This window comes from Vigna unguiculata, chromosome 10 (assembly GCF_037176805.1).
Source record: "Vigna unguiculata cultivar grain cowpea cultivar isolate G323 ecotype 2 chromosome 10, ASM3717680v1, whole genome shotgun sequence".
In the NCBI taxonomy this organism is placed as follows: Eukaryota; Viridiplantae; Streptophyta; class Magnoliopsida; order Fabales; family Fabaceae; genus Vigna; species Vigna unguiculata.
This window is the reverse complement of record NC_140801.1, coordinates 46,748,530-46,768,809: the sequence shown is the minus strand read 5'-3', so window position 1 is coordinate 46,768,809 and position 20,280 is coordinate 46,748,530. Positions and strand designations below refer to the sequence as shown.

Below are 20,280 nucleotides of genomic sequence, written 5' to 3'. Positions count from 1 at the left end.
AAGGGTCAGATAAATTAAATGATTTTTACTGAACATCACATGTTTCATGAGATATTGAAAAAAAAAAAACTACTTTGAGTATATTTGAGTCAAGAAGAATTTTCTTGATGGAAAGTTTTTATGATTTACACCAACACCAACTGTAATTGTAATAGCAACAAAAGAGCATTGCATTTATACATTAAATAAACATATATAGGTTTAATTACTCTTTTGGCCTCTTTTTTCGTCCAAAAATATCAAGTTAATCACTAAGTTTTGTTTAATCTCAATCCGGTTCTTTAAAACATTGATACTATTTAGATTTTTGTTTCGTTAAATTTTTTGGAATAGATGAAAGATTTTCCATCAAAACTAGAGTTGTTAATAAGAATGATTTTCTTTTTTTGGTATAATTAATATAATCTTAGTGTCAATATATTAACGAAAAATCATTGATCCATATCAAAAAATTCGGGACCAAATTAAAATTAAAAAAATTAGAAAATTAATTTGATACTTTTCGATGAAAACAAAAACCAAAAAAGTAATTAAACTATAAATACAATATATTTTATGAATATATTATTTATTAATATTAATAAAACTTATTATTTAGTTGTTAAATAATAAAATTCATGATTATTCTATGGCTTATATTTAAAAATTTTGTTTTTATATTTTATTTTATTTTATCAGTTTGTCAGTTGAAATATAAATAATTACATACATTTATGTATGTTGTAAAGAAAAATTAAAACTTTTATTTTAATCAGTAACTGAAATAATTTTTTATAGTTGACGGGTATTTATTGAGGTATATAAATACTTGTGTTAGAAAGACAATGTATAATACTCGTGTCTTTGGTAGCATATTTTGGAAATAATTTTGAGTAAAAATATAAGTTATTTATGATAGATCTAAAATATAAAATATTAAAACATATTTATCATATTTTTAATTATATAAGATGAATATTATCTATAAAGGCTAAGACAATGTTTAACATAAATTCATAAACCAAATATTAAAGATTGTTTTTCCCCATATAATAAGACTTTAATATTTCTTTTCTTATAATTAACTTGCTTAATTTGTTGGCCATGTTAATCTTTTCTTATAGTGTGTAAAAACTTTACATAATATTAATTATAGCATTTATTTAATCATCAAAAATTCAAACTTTGACTAGTTGAAAGTGTTTCAATTTCGATATACATCCAATGGTTCTTGCTTCCTCTTCCACACACACCATCTCTCTCTCTCTCTCTCTCTCTCTCTCTCTCCATCAAACATAGCTACAGAAACCAACCAATAACACAGTTTGTGAGAAGAAACACCATTGTTCAAAATCCATGATCAAACACAGAGAGAACTTCAAAAGCTTCTTGAATTGAAAGTGATTAATTATTGAAGCAGTGTTTGAAGATGGAGAAGGACAACGAGGCATATCTGAAACTCTTCTGGGGGCGTTCGAGTAATCAGAAAATGAGTTTGTTGTCGAAGAAGGGGAAATCCAGAACAATGGTGTTTGTCATGGTTTTCTTTGCAGCCACTTTCCTTGCTTTCACTGTCTGGAACATTACTGTGAGTCACTTCTCAAACCATGCAAATTCAAAAACTTTTTCTGGTTTTTGTTTCTTCTCACATGCATGGAGATATTGATGATGCGCTTGAAAATTTTTGAATGAGTTTTAGATATGGAGTCTTATAAACTCAATTTTTTTACATGCTATTGGATTCTAGTTTAGTATTATTTAAAACCACATGCATCTAGATATTTTCAATCTTTTCAAATTCCATGCTCAGAATTTGTGGTTTTTAATGTGAATGTTTGTCGGTGATAATTAAACATAAGTGTAAACAGATTAATCACAGTTTGTAGAATTTTAAGATAACAAAAATTATGATTTATCTTAGTAAGAACCTAAGGAAAAGATAATATGTCTTCATCTAAATAAATCAACAAAAATAAATAAAGAAAATAAAACAACAACACATAAAATTAACTCCAACTCTCCTAAACTTTAGTCGCTTGAATAATTATTATTAGAAATTGAATTTAATTCTAAAACTCATGATTAGTTTAATAAAGAAAGTATCCTCACTTTTATACGGTAATTTATTCTCATAAGACATCCATTATAAGAATACACGAGTTTGATGCCATTTAATAATGAAATTTAAGCCCTAAACTTAATTAGTAATTTAATTCATACATTTAAATTTATAATTATTTTTGTCCTTATATTATTTTTACTCAATTGAACTACTATATTTTTTAAATAAAAAATTTCTTGTTTAATAAGAGACCTAAACCTAGGATATTGTTATTATTTTCTTTTTCAAAAGTACTATTCCATCCATCCCTCCATCTCTTTCCTTCCTCCCACTTGAGGTCACCTCCTCCACATCCCACTTGTTATTTGTCTCAATATTTGTGAGTCTTGATTTTATTTAAAAAAATATACAAACTTAATTGAATAAAAAATAAAAACAAAAATAAATTATAGACCATAATATAGAAATTAGATTATTAATTAAATTTATATGGTTGGTAAAAGTTTCTGAATGGCTAGTATCCTAACATGGTGATTTTTTTTATTTTTTGAAGTCGACATTTTCTCCAGGTGCTTCCATTCTAATGAAGAAGAAACCCTCCCCCGTGCCAATACCGAAAGCCCAAGAACAAGAGTTCCCACTTAGGTGCACCCCACCACACGTGCCACAAGAGTGCCCTAGAGACTACCCTAGGTCGCATAAGCCCACGGGCCCAGCCCGCACGTGCCCCTCGTACTTCAAATGGATCCACGAGGACCTGAAGGCATGGAGAGAGAGAGGGATCACGAGGGAAATGGTGGAGGGGGCAAGGAGAACGGCACACATGAGGGTAGTGATCGTGGACGGGAGGGTGTACGTGGAGAAGTATAAGAAGTCGATCCAGACCAGAGATGCGTTCACTTTGTGGGGCATCATGCAACTGCTGAGGGTGTATCCCGGTAAAATTCCTGATCTGGAGCTCTTGTTTGATTGTGATGATAGGCCCGTTATACCGAAGGGAAGGTTTGAAGGCCCAAATGCTGCTACTCCACCGTTGTTTCGCTATTGCTCGGACCAGTGGAGCTTTGATATCGTCTTCCCTGATTGGTCCTTTTGGGGATGGTACGTGTTAAAACTCAATTTCTCTTCCTCTTTTTAATTAAAATAATATCTTATTTAGTTTTAGTAAATGATACAAATTTTTTAGGATTAAATATTTATTTGGTTTCTCAAATTTAGCTGAAATTTTAAATTAATTTTTTTCAAAATTTTTATCAATTTAATTCTTTATTTTTAAAATATATGAATTTAGTTATTTAACCAAATTTTATTAAGTTTATATAATATTTAAAGTGCATTTTATGATAATATTTGAATTGTTTACACCGTTTAACACATTTTCACTTCAATGTTAAATAAAATATTATCATAAAATATGTTTAAAATATCAAAATTTGGTAAGAATGATTAAATCCATACATTTCTAAAGATGAAGAACTAAATTGATATAAAGTTTTAAGAAGAGACTAATTCCAAAATTCAATAAAACTTAAAGGAAGAAAAACATATTTAGTCCAATTTTTATTTTCTTCCTTTCTTTATTTTTTTCTCAATAACTTTTTTTCTTATGCTATTGCAAATTTTCTTTTTATTTTTTTCTTACCACTTTATACTTAATGTAACGTGTACATAGTTTAATGTTTGCATAAAGTTTTAATTTTTTTAAGCAAATCGAGTGATTAAATGGTATTAGGATTGACATGATATGTCATTGTATTACTGACATAATATTATTACCATTAATTTCACATATAGGTTATATTAACTTGTGTTAAAAATTAATAAAATCAAATTCAAAGCGTTTTAAATAGTAAAAGAAAAAAATCTTGATTAGTAAAAAGGAAATATTAAACCTTTATTTTTTAAATCTTTGGATCTTATAAGTGGCGTCTTTTTTATTAGGTCTGTTTGTTTATTTTCTTTAAGAAACAAAACCTTTTTGATAAAATAATCACGTACTATTAATAATTTTACATATTTAGGTAATTTTATTTTAAAATGTAGATAAAGAAACAATTTTTGTTTTTGACAATTGTTTTTAATTAGAAACAAATAGACTCATTATTTAATGATCATCTTATGCGAATACATCTTTTAATTATATTTTAAAATTAGAAAAAAGAGAAAAAAAAAGAAACTATTCAAATAAAAAAGTATATATATATATATATATATATATATATATATATATTTACTTAGTAAAACATAAATGATGTTCATAAAGGTGAATAAAATATAAAATTAATTAAAACAGTATAATAGAATTGTCTTCGAACTTAAATACCATTTTACAGCTTTTTTCTTGCACCCCCATAACTTTCCTTCAGTGTTTTTATACTAAAATAATTTTCCATTATTTTGTCCTTTTCAGATTATACATTCAAATTCTATAACTGAAAGTTAAAAATGACTTTGTAATTATGTAATTTAGACATAATTTAAAAAAAAGAAGCTCCTAAGTTACATAAATTATAAATTATAAATTAAAATTTAAAAAATATTTTAATTTTTGGATTACATAAGAAGTATTTTTTTAGAAAAAAAAATGACAAATTCAAAAATTACTTTGAACTTTTAAATTATAGAATTCATGAATCTTTTGAATCATATAATTCGGAAATCTTTTGATTCCACAATATCAAAATATTTTTATTTTTGAATTGCACCAAAAGAAGAACAAGACAGGGAAGTGTTTTTTTTTATATGGGATGCAAGAAGAAACTTACGAAGGTGTAAGGAGAAAGCTTACATTTTTTTCTACAAATGGTATCAGGATAATTTTTTTCGAACAATTTTTTCTTATAATTTGAAGTGATATGATTTTAAAATGAAAAAATAAAATAAAAAATATTTAAAAAATATTTTTTAAAATTGTGAAAAGGATTATTAAAATTTTGTGAAAGAAAATTAAAATTTGGTCATTAAAATATTATTTTTCATATACAAGAACTGTAATTAGGATTTTGTTATAACAGGGCTGAGATAAACATAAAGCCATGGAAATATGTGCTAGAAGATATAAAAAATGGGAACAAGAAAACCAAGTGGAAAGAAAGAGTGCCATATGCGTATTGGAAGGGTAACCCTAATGTGACTCCAACTAGGAAAAACCTTATGACATGCAATCTCACAGACAAAGATGACTGGAACACTCGCCTATACATACAGGTTTTTCCCACTTTTTCACCATTTTTTTGCTCTGTAATTCATTTCAAAAAGGAAGATTTGTATTTTTATTACATGTTTTTGTTTTGGTCACAGGATTGGGATCAAGAATCCCAACAAGGGTTCAAACAATCCAACTTAGGGGACCAATGCACACATAGGTAAGATTCAAACTCTGTGACTGACATTCTGATAAAATTGTTATGTGAAATCTATGTTAATGATGTGTGCAATGGTGGTGACACAGGTATAAAATTTATGTAGAAGGTTGGGCTTGGTCTGTGAGTGAAAAGTATATTTTGGCATGCGATTCTACAAACTTGTATGTTAGGTCTCGCTTCCATGATTTTTTTATCCGAGGCATGGTGCCATTGGAGCACTATTGGCCCATCAGAGACAACACCAAGTGCTCTTCTCTTAAGTTTGCCGTCGAATGGGGCAACAATCACACCGACAAGGTACTCTCTCACTCTCACTTTATAATAAAATTGATTGGAAAGCTATTTTGTCGTCATATTTTGTTGGATATTTCGAGAGAGAGGATCACTAAGAAGATACAATGTCAATGAGACATAAGACAAACTCTCACACATAAGAAATTGATACTACTGTTAACTCAAAATTTTAGAACAATAACTTTATAGATATTCGTTCTTATATGATACTCGATTTTCTCATATTTACTCTCACACTTAAATTTCCAGCATATCTTAATAAGTATATGGGATGTATAAAAAACTGAGACAATTGTCCATCCTTGAAAAATTTACAATTTTGTACAAAAATAATTATATAGAAAAGTGTGCAGTTTTGTTTAGAAAAATTGTAGAAATAAGTTTGTAGTTTTGTCTAGAAAATTTAGGTGTTAAACCATTCTAAATTTATTGTGTAATTTTATTTATACAATTATTTGTGAGTGTCTCTGTGATAAAAGAGATAATTTTCTAATGTGATCAACATAATATGACAATTTTTCTAAACAAAACTGCACACTTTTCTATATAGATAGAATATTGAATGATGAAAAATTTCTCATTCTATTGTACACAAAACTATGTGTCTTAACATAACTGAAATTTGCAGGCACAGGCAATGGGGGAGGCTGCAAGCAAATTCATTCATGAGGACATGGACATGGATCATGTGTATGATTACATGTTTCATCTGCTAAATGAATATGCAAAGCTCCTGAAGTTCAAACCAGTTATACCTCCAAAAGCTGTGGAGTATTGTCCTGAAACAATGGCATGTGCTTTAAATGGTACAGAGAGAAGGTTCATGGAAGATTCAATGGTGAAGTTTCCTAGTCATTCAAATCCATGCACTATTCCTCCTCCATATGATGCTACAAGCCTACAACAATTTCTAGACAGAAAAGCTAATTCAACAAGACAGGTAGAAATTTGGGAAGATGAATATTGGGAGAGTAAAAAGAAGGTACAATAGTATACACATTGTGCTCATGACAAGATTTTGTCATGTTTTATTTTACTCTTCATCTGACAAATATCATTTTATCCGAGTCTAAATTCTCTACTGAATTTTTAGTATTATTTCTCGGCTGAACTTTCAAAACACATTGATATTAAGATATTAATACATATTTTAATGTATTTTACAACATTAAAATCAATATCTATGAATATATTTTAAAATGACAACTGAGAGAATGACCAAAATCTCAGTAGAGAATTCAAATATACTCTCTTACCACATTCATATTTGTTCTCATTCTTCTTCTTTGATTTTCTTCTGAATAAAGCTTAATGATTAATGTAATTATAATTGCCTCCAATTTGTAAGAGACTTGTTTGATATAAAGCACTAAATGAAATAATTTACTGTTCTTTCTGCTCTTATGTATCTTATTGTGTTTTGGCATGGTGAAGAAGTCGAATAAGAGTAAAGCTTGAAATTTGAATAGAAGTGAAAAGGTGAAAGTGAAATAAAACTTTACAAATTTTGTTTTAATAGTGGTTACACAATTTATAACAACAAAACTAAGAACAGGTACAAAATTACAAAGACAACGACATTTTAGTGATTGAATATTTTTTCATTTTATTATACATCAACCAAATTGTAAATTTAATTCCTAATATTTGTGTTAATTGCACGTCTCATGCAATTAAATTAAATATTCATGTTAGTAATATCAATATTAAAATGAGTTTTATGTAGAATAATCATAATAATAATTTGCAATATTTGTTTAGTTATAAATCAATTTTAGACTGATCATTTTGCAAGGCTTATTCTAAAAGTTGGCTGAATCAATCAAGCATTTTAATTTGTTGTTTCTTAGGTACGTACAATTTATAAGAAACTATATATTATTCAGCGAATGCTGTACGGCCAAATGAAATATTTACTTATATATATATATATATATATATATATATTTATTTATTGTTAACCTATAAATAAAAAGAAGAGAATGAGATGTTTACCTTTTCAATATTACATTTTTAAACTTGTTAATATATATAAAAAAAAAATCATATTTTTTAAATTGTATTCATATACATATAATTAAATTTATTTGAAATATATTTTATGAATAATATAATTAAAAATAAAACATTTTAAATGTATATTTAAGTTAAAATAACTCGTAATAATGTATCTTAAATAATAATTAAATATTACAAAGTAAGATATTTTATATTTGTGTCAATTTATATATATATATATATATATATATATAGTTGAAATTTCAAAATATTTTATAATATGATTAAAAGTAATAGTTGTAAAGTTTAGAGTACATATCTCTAGCAAATAAATTTTTCATAATATTTTATTACTTTAATCACTAATAGAATTTTTAATATTTTGTGAATTTTTTCAGTAAATTTGTTATAAAATTTACCGGGAAAAACTGTTTTATTCAACGAATTTTAGTTGAGAGATAATTTGTTTGTAATAATTTCTTACAAAATTATAAACGTCGTAAGTATTTTATACAAAATTTTTTATAAAAAATATTTTATACAGAATATTTTTTTAAAAAAAATGATAAAAATTTCTTGAAAATAATTATTCATAATAAAATATGTAAGTATTTATTAATAAAATTTCAAAAAAAGAATTGACAGAAAATATATATTTTTTAATAGTGAATAATTTAGCAACTTAATTTATTAAATATATTATATTTTAAAAATAGCTCTTCATATTATTTTTACAATAAATGATTATATTTAATAAATATTGTATCCAAAACTATTGTACAAACATTTTATCCCAAAGTTAAAAATGTTTGTACATTACTTGTATATTAGTCTTATTAAAATTATTTTCTCTCAACTTCAATCTTATCCAAACATGCTGGCAAAGTGTTGGTACTAAAATATGATTCATTATTTATTTGTCAATTGATGCACGGAACCATTGTACCAACGTTACCTAGAGTAGTTAAGCCTGGGTTTGGTGGGTCCTTATTGGAAGAACTAACACCACCATCTTATTCTGATTATCACTTTTCACTAGTGGATTTCAATCTGGTTCGGTTCCTTTTCTCATACCCATCAATCCTGTTCTTCATATTTTGACATTGTTGAGTGGATGTTGCACAATCATTATCAATTTTTCCTTCATTTGTAAGTGGGCATGTGATTGTGAACTTATGTATATGCTGAATCTGAGCTACATGAAAAATGTCTCTTCTGCATGTCGTGATATAATTATTTCATCTCACATTTTCTCTCATTGAATTGGAAATAGTATGCTAAGTTACTTGTAGCTCTGTGCCATCTCTCTGTGGGGTTATGGTTAGTACAAGTTTTGATTTCAATCCATGGTTCAAGTGTCAAGTTTGATTTGTTTGTTCATGCTATCCTTGTAGTGGGATACGAGTACAGTACTCTTGTGACGGTTGAAAAAAAAAAAATCTTAATTTGATGTATGGTGTATCATTACGGTAGCCTACTGTTGATTATATTTTGGTTTGAATTTGATGTTATTGTTCAATCATATTCAAAAGAGAAAAAACGAGAAGAAGCTGGTGAAACTGGTTTGAATTTAAGGTGTTTGATGAATAGTTCACACCATCTTTCTGAAGTTCAAACGTGCCAACTTCTCATACTTGTATTCGAATGGAATTGATTCAGAAAAGTTATCTAGAATTCCTTTCTCAAGAATGAAAATGTCTTTTTGGACTTTTTTGTATAGCATTTTATTTGGATTCTTTCTCTCTATATAAAAGGGCTCTTGGATTCTTTTCTTTTTCATTTGGTTAGTCGTTTTAGCTAGCAGAATCAGGGGTGCAAGAGGACCTTGAAGTGATGGAACCCCAGGATGAAGAAGAGATCCATAACTGTTTAATCAAGCTGGTTGTCTTATTACTCCTTACCTTTGCTTATCTTTTTTGTGGTTACTGTCTCAAATGCAGCATCATAGCTAGTGAGGTGATTAACTGTGTTGATTTTGCATTACAGAGAAGTAATCCTCAAAGGCGAAGGGATAAGGTTTACATTGGCTGTGGAGCAGGGTTTGGTGGTGACAGGCCTTCGGCTGCTCTTAAGCTGCTTCAAAGAGTTCAAGAACTAAACTATCTGGTTCTGGAATGCCTGGCTGAACGGACTCTAGTTGATCGTTATCAAATCATGATGTCTGGTGGTGATGGTTACGATTCTCAGAGTATGTGTTTCCTGTCCAAATAAATTGTTAAGTTTCATTATTTGGTCTATATCTACCAAGTCTCAAATAGTACTATCTAGGGTGCTATATTCCAATTCTTAAGTTTTTTTTAAGGTGTGTAACTAAGTCCCAGTTATGTTTTAGACAGGAAACTTAAATTTATATTATTAAAAAATCTTGCTCTTGTGTTTTTTCCAATCTTATTCTACTTTTGACATTTGTAAATTTTTTCTGCAGTTTCTAACTGGATGCGTGTGCTGCTGCCTCTGGCTTTGGAAAGAGGAACTTGCATAATTACCAATATGGGTGCAAGTAAGTATTTTCTGATGCTGCATCTGATGAAATGAATGACAATATCTATTGATTGTCCAAAGATAGTTGTTCAACATTGATATTAGTATTAATATATATGACTTCTTGCTTCTTCTTTTTTCTTTCTCCAACTTCGCTTACTCTTTGTTTTTAACAGTGGATCCTCTGGGTGCTCAACACAAGGTCTTAGAAATTGCTGACAGCTTGGGTCTCAGTGTTTCTGTTGCTGTGGCTCATGAGGTGTCTGTCACTAATATAGGTATTTGGATTTTCCTGTAAACTTTACTTTAGCTTATTTTGTTGTCAAATTTTAAATGAATGTTTGAATTTCAGCTATTCAATTTATTTGTCTCATACATCAAGTTTTTAACCTCCTTACAATTTATTTTTCTCATTTTACTTTTATGTTCGGAGATCTTACCTTTGGTAAATCTTGTTCGCCTAGAAAGGTTGATTTGCTGTAATTGGATGACATCGAGAGTGCTACTTCTATCTAATGTATAAACAAACAGTTGGAGTGTTCTAATAAGGAGATTTTTCTGGCTAACAGAATGATAGTTATTAACATTATAAGCTCTATATTTATTTACTCTTAAATTAAGATTAAAAAGGCATATGTTTTTACTTTCCAATGTTTTTCCTAGTCTTAGCTCTTTACCGGGTGCTTTTCTGAAATTGTTGGTGCATCTGGTTGTACTGTTCTTCCACCTTTTAATATATTTATATATTAAAAAACAAATTAAAATTTTGGATTTTTTTTTAATTTAATTAGTCTCTGTACTTAGTTTCACGACTTATACATACATGCATACACAATCTTTCAGGTTCAGGATTTTCACCAGCAAAATCATATTTCATGGATGGAGTAAGAATATTTTCTCACGAGGCTGTTTGTGTTCACATATAAAGCCATTCTCTAATTAACTCTGTTTTTTTTTTAATTTGGTGATATATTCCCAACTAATTTGTGAGAAATCATTCACCAACTAACCACCTGCCTGCACCAAATGTGACAAGTGTAGTTTTTAGCCCTTTTTTTGACTACCTACTTCGGGTGTGTTTGAATTCCTATTCAAACAACCCAAACAAACTATTGAAAGGATTATTTGTAAATGTGTTGTGTACACATGAATATTCTTATTTATAACAAAGAGGAGACATAATAACAAGGAACAAAATCAATAATTAATAATGAGAAATATTTGCTAAGATATTTCCTTATTTAATATAATAAAGTCATATCTTTAACACTCTCCTTCAAGCCAAAACATATGTATTATATGTGTTAAACTTGTTACAAATGTCATAAAGAGGAGGCCATTTGATATTACTGATTCCTTCTGTAATTTTTCTTCAGTTCTAGACTTATAAGGCTGCATTCTGATTTACTTATTGAACTAAGTAAAGGGACCAATATATTTCACTTTGTCCGTATTTTGAATATGTTAATGAGCATAATCTGATCAAATTTAGTTATCCACGCATTTTTTCTTCACTTTATCACACTTCTGTTAATGTGAATGTTAAATTTGGCTATAATTTGCAAAGGGTATCAGCACATACTTGGGAGCTGCTCCCATTGTTCGTTGCCTTGAAAAGTACCAACCAAATGTAATAATTACTTCAAGAATTGCAGATGCTGCTTTATTTCTAGCGCCTATGGTATGATCTGTTATTTCCTTTACATTTCCCATCATAATCAATACTTGCTTTTTAGTGACTGAATTCATTCTTCATTATGGACAATATTGTTTTTCACAAGTTATAGGGAAATTTATATAGTTTAATTTGATGCTTGATTCTTTATTTTAAGGAAGTCAGTAGAGTTAGATAACACCATCAACTTCTGTATGCTTAGGATAACTCTTCAAAAAGTACTTCGCTCTGCTTCTCTTAGAGTGAGATCCTAATGATTAATCACAGCACATGGAGTCATCTCTTTATCTTTCTTTCAATACAAAGATAGCATGATGTAGTCACTGTTTTTTCTTTTCATTTTTATTCTTTTTAGTGGAACCAAAATGTACCTCCTTTTAGTATCATGTACTGTTCTCTTTTTTTCAAATATATATACCAAACATAAAGTAAAACTCATCTGTTCTGTCCTGTTCTAATACGTCTATGAAACATCTCCCCCAATTTTTTCCTTGAAAGATAAGGAGAATAATTTGTTGAACTATATTTAAGTCATTAAAGAACTATTCATGGAATGTGATTTTCATCAATTCTATCCCTGGATCAAGAGTCACTACTCATTGGATTTTCTGAGTAACATACATTGCTGACTAAAACTTTTTATGCTCATTAACTGAAGCTATTGATAGAGTTGACAATTCGCACGGTATGAAATCCTATACGACCCTGTGATTTTTAGATATCAACCTTTGTCACTCCCATTCTTCCATGTAAAAGTTGAACTTTAGCACATAGCAGTATTGATTGTCCATGATGGATTCCCTAAACATCCTTGTGAGAGGTGACATGCTAGACCTTATTCATACTTCATCCCCGCTGATAAAAAGAAAATCATATTTCATCCCCTGACAGCTTAAGGAATTTTGAAAATTTGGTATATGACAGGTAGATTTTGTTGAAGTAGCTAAAGACACTGATAAAAAAAGTAACATAGTGAAAACAGAAAAATAACTTATTATCCCGTTGTTAAAAATTTTCACATTAATTAATATTTATTTCAGAAAAGTTCTAGACTTTTTTTACAGAACATATTACATTTTTTTATAATGTGACAAATATTCTATGCTAGCAAACAAAGATAGAATCATAAGTATTCTATAATTAAAGATATTGTATTAGCTGTTCATTCTCAATCTCTTACACTTTTGAATTATATTATTCAGTCATTTGTAACTTAGTATGGAACATAATTCTGAAGGTTCAAACTGGTGAATGAGTAGGTTTATGAACTAGGATGGAACTGGGATGAATTAGATCATCTAGCTCAAGGTTCTCTGGCTGGCCATCTTCTAGAATGTGGTTGCCAACTCACAGGAGGATATTTCATGCATCCAGGTCTGCTAATATAGCTTATCTCTACCCTTGGTTTGAGATAAAATATTTGAGGATAGGTGGTGTGAATGAGATGATACTCTTTAAACGTTATCTTGTTTGGTTTAGGAGACCAGTACCGAGATATGTCCTTCCAGCAACTACTGGATTTATCACTTCCATTTGCTGAAATCTGTTTTGATGGCCAAGTATCTGTAGCAAAGGCCGAAGGCAGTGGGGGAGTTTTAAATTTCAGTACATGTGCGGAACAATTATTGTATGAGGTTGGAGACCCCGAGGCTTATGTAACCCCTGATGTGGTAAGCTAAATGTTAGTTGTGAAGCACTGGACATTTATATCACTAGATGGTAGAATATACAACAAAAAAGATAGATAAAAGAACTCACTATGTTCTTCAACAGGTGATTAATTTTCAGGATGTTTCTTTCAGTACATTATCAAGCTCTAGAGTTCTCTGTCTTGGGGCGAAACCATCTACTGTATCAGTTCCAGATAAACTTTTGCAGCTGGTTCCCCAGGTACATATCTGAATCATTCGCTGTTGATTCGCCGAATCTACCTTTACATTGATGCTTCAAATACTTTTTGCAGGATTGTGGATGGAAAGGATGGGGAGAGATATCTTATGGAGGCTATGAATGTGTTAAACGTGCTAAAGCAGCAGAATATCTGGTACGTTTAAAAACTTATAAGGAATACTTAGATCAGTGATCTAGCTTTATTTTTTTTTATAATTTCGGTTGATTCTACTGCTTGATAAGACTTATAAGTACATCTATTACTATCAATTAATATTGGTCTCTTCACATGCTTAATTAGGTTAGATCATGGATGGAAGAAATATATCCTGGTCTTAATCACCGTATACTTTCTTATATAATTGGGTTTGATAGTCTTAAAGCTACCAGCAGCAATGGAAATGAGCGGTCACAAAGAACCAGTGAAGATATCAGGCTACGCATGGATGGCCTTTTTGAGCAGAAGGAACAAGCCCTCCAATTTACCAGAGAATTTATAGCATTGTATACAAATGGACCAGCTGGTGGCGGTGGTATCAGGTAGATTTTACTGAAAATTTGCTTCTGCATTCATTTCATTGAAATTATTAATGGCCAATTTTTGCAGTGTAGGATTATAACTGTTGAATTGACAACCAATGTTCTTCTTATTTGATGATTGCTGGTGAAACTGTAATTTTATCAAAATTGTTCTTCACATTGCTTTGATTATCAGAGTCTGCACATTGTATTAGAATTGCAATGTTATTAAACAAACTTGATAATCAAGACTTGGAAAACATCGATTGTGAATGGAGTTGGAACAAAAAGTTGAAACTAGGTTGTTAAACTTTGAAGAGCTAGCTATGATGTCCATGTACTAGTTATCTGCATATTGGTTCTTCGTTTTTGTTTTGAAGGCTGTTATATTTGATACACAGCATTACTTCTGCAGTAGATCTTTAGTGACGTTGACGTATCTTTTATTTAAATGCAGTACTGGATATAAGAAGGAGAATCTTCTAGAAAAACATTTGGTATACTCTCCTCCCCCTTACTCTCTCATGGATTTACTCACAGTGATGTACATGCATGCATGTACTAGGACTATACTTAAACATCAAACACCAAATTTTCAGTAAAATAATTTGTAGAAAAGTCCTTTTCAATGGAATAAGGCTTAGTTGTTCAATCAACATTATACTTTGAGGAATGAGAACTAGGAAATTATTTGTAAAAATGGGAATGAGAAATGTAGCATTTCATTTTACTGAAGAGTTCCTTCTGAACTGCTGAAGTCAGACAATAAACTTGAACGTTCAATGAAACTTGTTGTGTCATGAAGACGTTTAGTTTAGTTGCAGTGCTAGTGATTTAGTCTTACTGCAAAATTCATTAACCCTTATCCTAGAACTATTCATCATAGCTAGATTTATTTTCAGGTTAAGCGTGAAGAAGTTTTCTGGCGAACTGGGGTAAAGAGGAACACAGTGAGTGAGTCAAATAAAGTGGTTAATCCTGAACACAATCTGAGGCACACATTGACAGTGGCAGCAAAACTACAAGCTGAAATTGACAAATCCTCTTCAGAATTTGCTTTCCTTGGTAGTAGTTGCTCAAATTCACCTGCTCCATCTGGCCAAAAGATTCCACTTTACAAGGTAGCACATAGCAGAGCTGGAGATAAAGGAAATGACATAAATTTTTCCCTCATCCCACATTTTCCTCCTGATTATAAGAGGTTGAAACAAATTATTACATCTCAGTGGGTAAAATCAGTGGTCTCCCATCTTCTGGATTTGTCTCTTTCTTCTGATCAAGATGCAAGAAATCAAACAGACAAGAGAATCAATGAAAATGTTACAGTGGAGATATATGAAGTCAAAGGAATCCAGTCATTGAACATTGTTGTCAGGAACATCCTGGATGGTGGTGTCAACTGTTCTCGGAGAATTGATAGGCATGGAAAGACCATTTCAGATCTCATACTGTGTCAACAAGTTGTGCTACCTCCTTGATTGCTTGATTCACTACTATGTGGTAATGGTCTCATGATTGGACTGAAATTGAACATTGGAAAATAAGTGATAAAATATTGAAGCTTTTAACTGCTTTAATTGAAGTAGGACTCTAGTTTTTTCATAATTTTATGCTCTTTAATCTCTTCACAGACTTCTGATTTATCTAGTAGAATAAGACTTTGTTGTAGTTGGATACTTTATATTGTCACCATGACCTATGAATAATGTGTATAAGAAATTATAATATAATTTTTTATTAAAACTTTTAAGACGATGATTTTGTTTTTTTCTTATTATTGTTCAACTTTCTTCTTTCTATCTCATGTGAAATTCACATTTATATTTGGATTCCTAATAATATGAAATTTTTATACAGATTTAATGATATGTTTAATTTAGGCGAACAAGTCCAAAGAAACCACAGAAGTAGAAACTTAAATAATTTTTTAAGTTCGTCAATAGAAAAAAAATTAAAATAAAAGATAATAAAATATTTTTTTCTCTTGTTTGTTTGTAAAGAAAGTAAAAGAAAAGAAATGAAGACAGTATTGCATTTTTATTAACAAGAACATCTTTATTGTTAAAGTATAGGTTTCTTAGCAATGCTAACAAAATCCTCATTAATACCCTTGTTCAAACACATATACAAGCAATCCTTTCAATACCTACTTAAGTATAATTGTTGATAAATATTGTTATTATTAATACTGAATTTGAAAATACAATTCATGTAAGGAGACAAAACACTGAAGAAAATATTTTGGGCAAAACAGAAACTTGAAAAATTAGAAAAAAGTTAGTTGAAAGGATACAAAAATGTACTAAGAAGAGCACCGGCAGAAGTTTGAGTAAGAAACAAATTACACTTGAACTAATAAGATGAATTTAAGTGAGTTTGAAACCTATTATTAGATTGAGTTGAGTAATCTATAACAATATATAAAGGAGATTTTTCTTTTTGTGTTTACATTTTAAAATACCAATTTTACCCTTTAAATATAATAATTTATTAAATTTTTAAAAATTGATCGTTACTTTTACAGGTTTTTTCTAAAATCGGTTATATCTCATTCTTCCCTTTTTTCTTTATTTATCAATGATTATTCTGTCATATATTCTAATATATTTCACTTTATTTTTAATAAATATAATTTTAGTTTATATATTAACTTATTAATATCACAATATTATTACCTACTGATATAATATCACGCATATTTAAGAAATCATATACACAGGCGCGATAATGTCTGTGTTTATGCTAGTATATAAGAATGAAGATTTATAAAGTTGAGTTAAATAATACTAAAATCTCTTATACAAATTGTTTAAAGCATGATTTCCATTTTATAAGAAAAAAGAGAAGATGTATAAGAAAAAAAAAATTAATGATTTCCATTTTATTTTTATTATTTAAGGAACTATGGAACAATTTTACTTTAAGAATTCATTATTTGTACAATTTTACTACATACTCAATTCTATAATTTTCTTTACTGGATATAATTCACACATTATATAAGTGGAACATGACTTTCGCTAATCAAAAGTTATTTTAACCTAGCTCTATATTAATTCACAGAATCCATAATTATTTCTTTAATAAATAAATACAGTTTAAATTACAGTTTACAATTCCAGGGGGAGGAACTATTTTCTCGGTTCTAGATTAAGATTGTTGGAGAAGAAGTAGGAGCCTGATCACCATAGATTTGACCAAAATTAAAACATGCTAAAGATAAAAATAGTCTCTTAATTTACAAAGATCAATGAGGTTAACATCTTTTATTAACCTCTTAATTATGAAATCCACATCATAATCACAAGAATAGTAAACCAAAGAAAAGTTAGAAATAGCTATTTTTGTTGCATCTAATAATCTCATCTAATTAAAGTGGTCAAACCAACCAGCCTCTTTTCTCTCCATTCAGATGGATCATATCCACAAATAACAAATAACTTTTCCATTTTTGCTTCACATTTTCAGGGTCTATAATCACTTGTTAACCACTTACAATAGAAACCTACATGTTCATATAAGTCACTTTTTTGCTCAGACATACCCAAGACTTTGTTCAGTTCCCTTTTGTCTGAGGTGTGCATTCTTGTTCAACGTCTCTTTGTTCCTCAGACATCCCCAAAGGGAATAAAAAACACAAAAAAAGTACATTCAATAAAGGAAGGGAATATAAACAATCATGTCTTTCACTGGAACTCTTGACAAATGCAAGGCATGCGACAAGACTGTCTATGTGGTTGACTTGTTAACCCTTGAAGGCACTCCTTATCATAAGAACTGCTTCAAATGCAGCCACTGCAAGGGATGTCTCACGGTATAACACCCTTCATTTTCTTCATTTTTTCCTTCATGATTTTACTATTTGTCTATTTGTAACTCCAAATTGGAATCAGAGACATCATAGTTAAAAGGGTCAAAAGAGATTTATCTTAAATCATTCTACAAAGATGATAATTTGTTCTGATATGAGGAGGTTTAGGAATGTCACTTGTTTTCTGATTTTATGACTTTGAGAAGGAAATTGCAGAAAAAATAAAATTATTTTCAAACTTTACTGAATGAAATTTGGAAAATATTAAAAAAAAATTCCTTTAAACATTGTTGATCAGATGTGCACATACTCTTCAATGGATGGAGTTCTCTACTGCAAGACGCATTTTGAACAACTCTTCAAGGAATCTGGCAATTTCAGCAAGAACTTCAGTAAGAGGAACATCTTTTGGCCAAACTTTGTGTTATGAATTCTCATAATAACTCTCATCCAACCTTGAATTGAATTACAAGTACATATGAATCACTTCCTGTTATTTACACTAATGAAGCTATGTTGTTTTCTTGATTCTAAATGTTGCAGCAAAGTCTGCTGACAAACAAACCGACATAGTATGTTCCCTATCCTTTCTTGACACACACTTTACCAATTAATTTTACTGCCATACACTTTCCTAGGTATGATTATGTATTCCTGTGTTCTGTATCTAACATGCAAGTTATATCATGATCAATAGCAGAACAGAGCCCCCAGCAAGCTATCTTCCATGTTCAGTGGAACTCTGGACAAATGTGCAGTATGCTCAAAAACAGTTTATCCTCTTGAAAAGGTTTGTGATCTCTCATATCTTCACCATGTAACATGAAAAAGTGAGAACAAGTTTGTACTGTCATATTTCTCAAAAATACTAGCATTAATCATAAATAAGTCACTAGATACTAGATACTTCACATCTATATCATGTAAATAATAATGATGGATCCTTTAAGGGAATGACACAGACTTTTAATCAAACATCTTTAAGACAATAGGTCCATGAGTTTTTTTTTTCTTATATGGTGCTTAACTTTATCGATCTTATATAGAACTTAGACTCACAATTTTCTCCAAAACACATAAAAACTAACAAGACCATTGAATGTAGAATGATTTCAAATCACTTGAAATATGATTTTGTTTGGCATGAATAAACTAACCAGGCATGGAAATTTGGTTTTATTGATGAAACAGGTGACACTAGAAGGGGAATGCTTCCACAAGACTTGTTTCAGGTGTGCTCATGGAGGGTGCACTCTGACACATTCAAACTATGCTGCCCTTGATGGTGTCCTGTACTGCAGAGTCCACTTCCAACAACTGTTCATGGAGAAAGGGAACTACAGCCATGTGCTCCAAGCTGCTGCACACAAGAGAACCGGTTCTTCTACACCTCCTGAGCCTCTATTTGAGGAGTCATCACATCCACCAGCAGCATCTGAGGAACCTGAAGTAGTGGAAGATGAAGAAAAAAGTGACGAAAAGAGTGAAGAAAAAAGTGAAGAAAAAAGGGAAGAAAAAGAAGAAGATGAAGAAGAAAGGTCTTGAAGAAAACTGGAAACATGACTTGTTTCCATTCCCCTCCCCCACCTTCTTTCAGTTTGAGCAGGGTCTTTGGTTTCAAGTTCTTTACTCTCAAAACATTTCCTACAATTTTTTTTTTGGTTTCTTTGTAAACTAACTTGAGAGCTATGTAAATGTATTTGAAATTTGAAATAAAACAAAAGTTTGAGTAACCCAATGTTTTCCTTTCACTTTTTTTTTTTAGTAAGATATTATTTATAATTAGTAAAAATTTTAATTGTCAAAGTAATTTTAAGTAAAGGTATAACTTAGTATACACTTATAATCAAAATAAGGATTAAATATGTTTTTTTCTTAATTTTTAGTAAATTTTGGGATTAGTTTATTTTAAAATTTTGAATTAATTTAGTCCTAATATATTTTAAAATACGTGAATTTACTCTTTCTAATTAATTTGGTTGTGTTGGGTTTATTTTATGTTTCATATGCATTTTAGGATTGTATTTGAGTTGTTTGTACTATTTGACATATTTTTACTTTAATGTTAAGTAAAATATTATTACGAAATACGTTTGAAATGTTAAATAAACTTAACAAAATTTGATTAAAATACTAAATTGACGTATTTCGAAAGATACAAAACTAAATTGATCTAACATTTCAAAATAAACTAATTTTAAAATTC

The 20,280-nt window shown here is 29.6% G+C and overlaps 3 protein-coding genes and 1 long non-coding RNA gene across 12 annotated transcripts; 3 read left to right on the top strand and 1 right to left on the bottom strand.

Annotated features, from left to right (window-relative positions):
* The first annotated feature begins 1,238 nt into the window (after positions 1 to 1,238).
* On the top strand, positions 1,239 to 7,098 carry LOC114166088 (uncharacterized). Of its 2 annotated transcripts, none has more exons than XM_028050748.2 (6): positions 1,239 to 1,567; positions 2,595 to 3,142; positions 5,056 to 5,248; positions 5,342 to 5,406; positions 5,493 to 5,703; positions 6,329 to 7,098. In XM_028050748.2, exons 1-6 carry the CDS (start codon positions 1,409 to 1,411, stop codon positions 6,689 to 6,691), a joined length of 1,539 nt encoding a protein of 512 aa, XP_027906549.2. In that variant the 5' UTR covers positions 1,239 to 1,408; the 3' UTR covers positions 6,692 to 7,098. The 2 variants fall into 2 exon arrangements, with proteins under 2 accessions (XP_027906549.2, XP_085523855.1); XM_085667729.1 differs by having other exon boundaries at positions 1,433 to 1,567; positions 2,611 to 3,142.
* A 1,512-nt stretch (positions 7,099 to 8,610) lies between these two features.
* LOC114167190 (propionyl-CoA carboxylase) lies at positions 8,611 to 16,015 on the top strand. Of its 7 annotated transcripts, none has more exons than XM_028052194.2 (14): positions 8,611 to 8,751; positions 9,496 to 9,579; positions 9,685 to 9,886; positions 10,124 to 10,198; positions 10,356 to 10,457; positions 11,023 to 11,063; positions 11,747 to 11,860; positions 13,114 to 13,228; positions 13,334 to 13,524; positions 13,628 to 13,744; positions 13,818 to 13,898; positions 14,046 to 14,284; positions 14,721 to 14,760; positions 15,166 to 16,015. In XM_028052194.2, exons 1-14 carry the CDS (start codon positions 8,626 to 8,628, stop codon positions 15,739 to 15,741), a joined length of 2,103 nt encoding a protein of 700 aa, XP_027907995.2. In that variant the 5' UTR covers positions 8,611 to 8,625; the 3' UTR covers positions 15,742 to 16,015. The 7 variants fall into 7 exon arrangements, with proteins under 7 accessions (XP_027907995.2, XP_027907991.2, XP_027907997.2 ...); XM_028052190.2 differs by having other exon boundaries at positions 8,629 to 8,751; positions 9,487 to 9,579; XM_028052196.2 differs by having other exon boundaries at positions 8,631 to 8,751; positions 9,503 to 9,579.
* A 1,615-nt stretch (positions 16,016 to 17,630) lies between these two features.
* LOC146883364 (uncharacterized) lies at positions 17,631 to 19,371 on the bottom strand. Its single transcript, XR_014985148.1, has 2 exons — positions 19,232 to 19,371; positions 17,631 to 18,442 (listed from the first exon to the last, which is right to left on the bottom strand). It is a non-coding gene; the product is annotated as an uncharacterized LOC146883364 (long non-coding RNA).
* LOC114166520 (LIM domain-containing protein PLIM2b-like) lies at positions 17,803 to 19,807 on the top strand. Of its 2 annotated transcripts, none has more exons than XM_028051268.2 (5): positions 17,803 to 18,077; positions 18,373 to 18,466; positions 18,618 to 18,646; positions 18,775 to 18,864; positions 19,266 to 19,807. In XM_028051268.2, exons 1-5 carry the CDS (start codon positions 17,943 to 17,945, stop codon positions 19,617 to 19,619), a joined length of 702 nt encoding a protein of 233 aa, XP_027907069.2. In that variant the 5' UTR covers positions 17,803 to 17,942; the 3' UTR covers positions 19,620 to 19,807. The 2 variants fall into 2 exon arrangements, with proteins under 2 accessions (XP_027907069.2, XP_027907068.2); XM_028051267.2 differs by having other exon boundaries at positions 18,772 to 18,864.
* Positions 19,808 to 20,280: the final 473 nt, after the last annotated feature.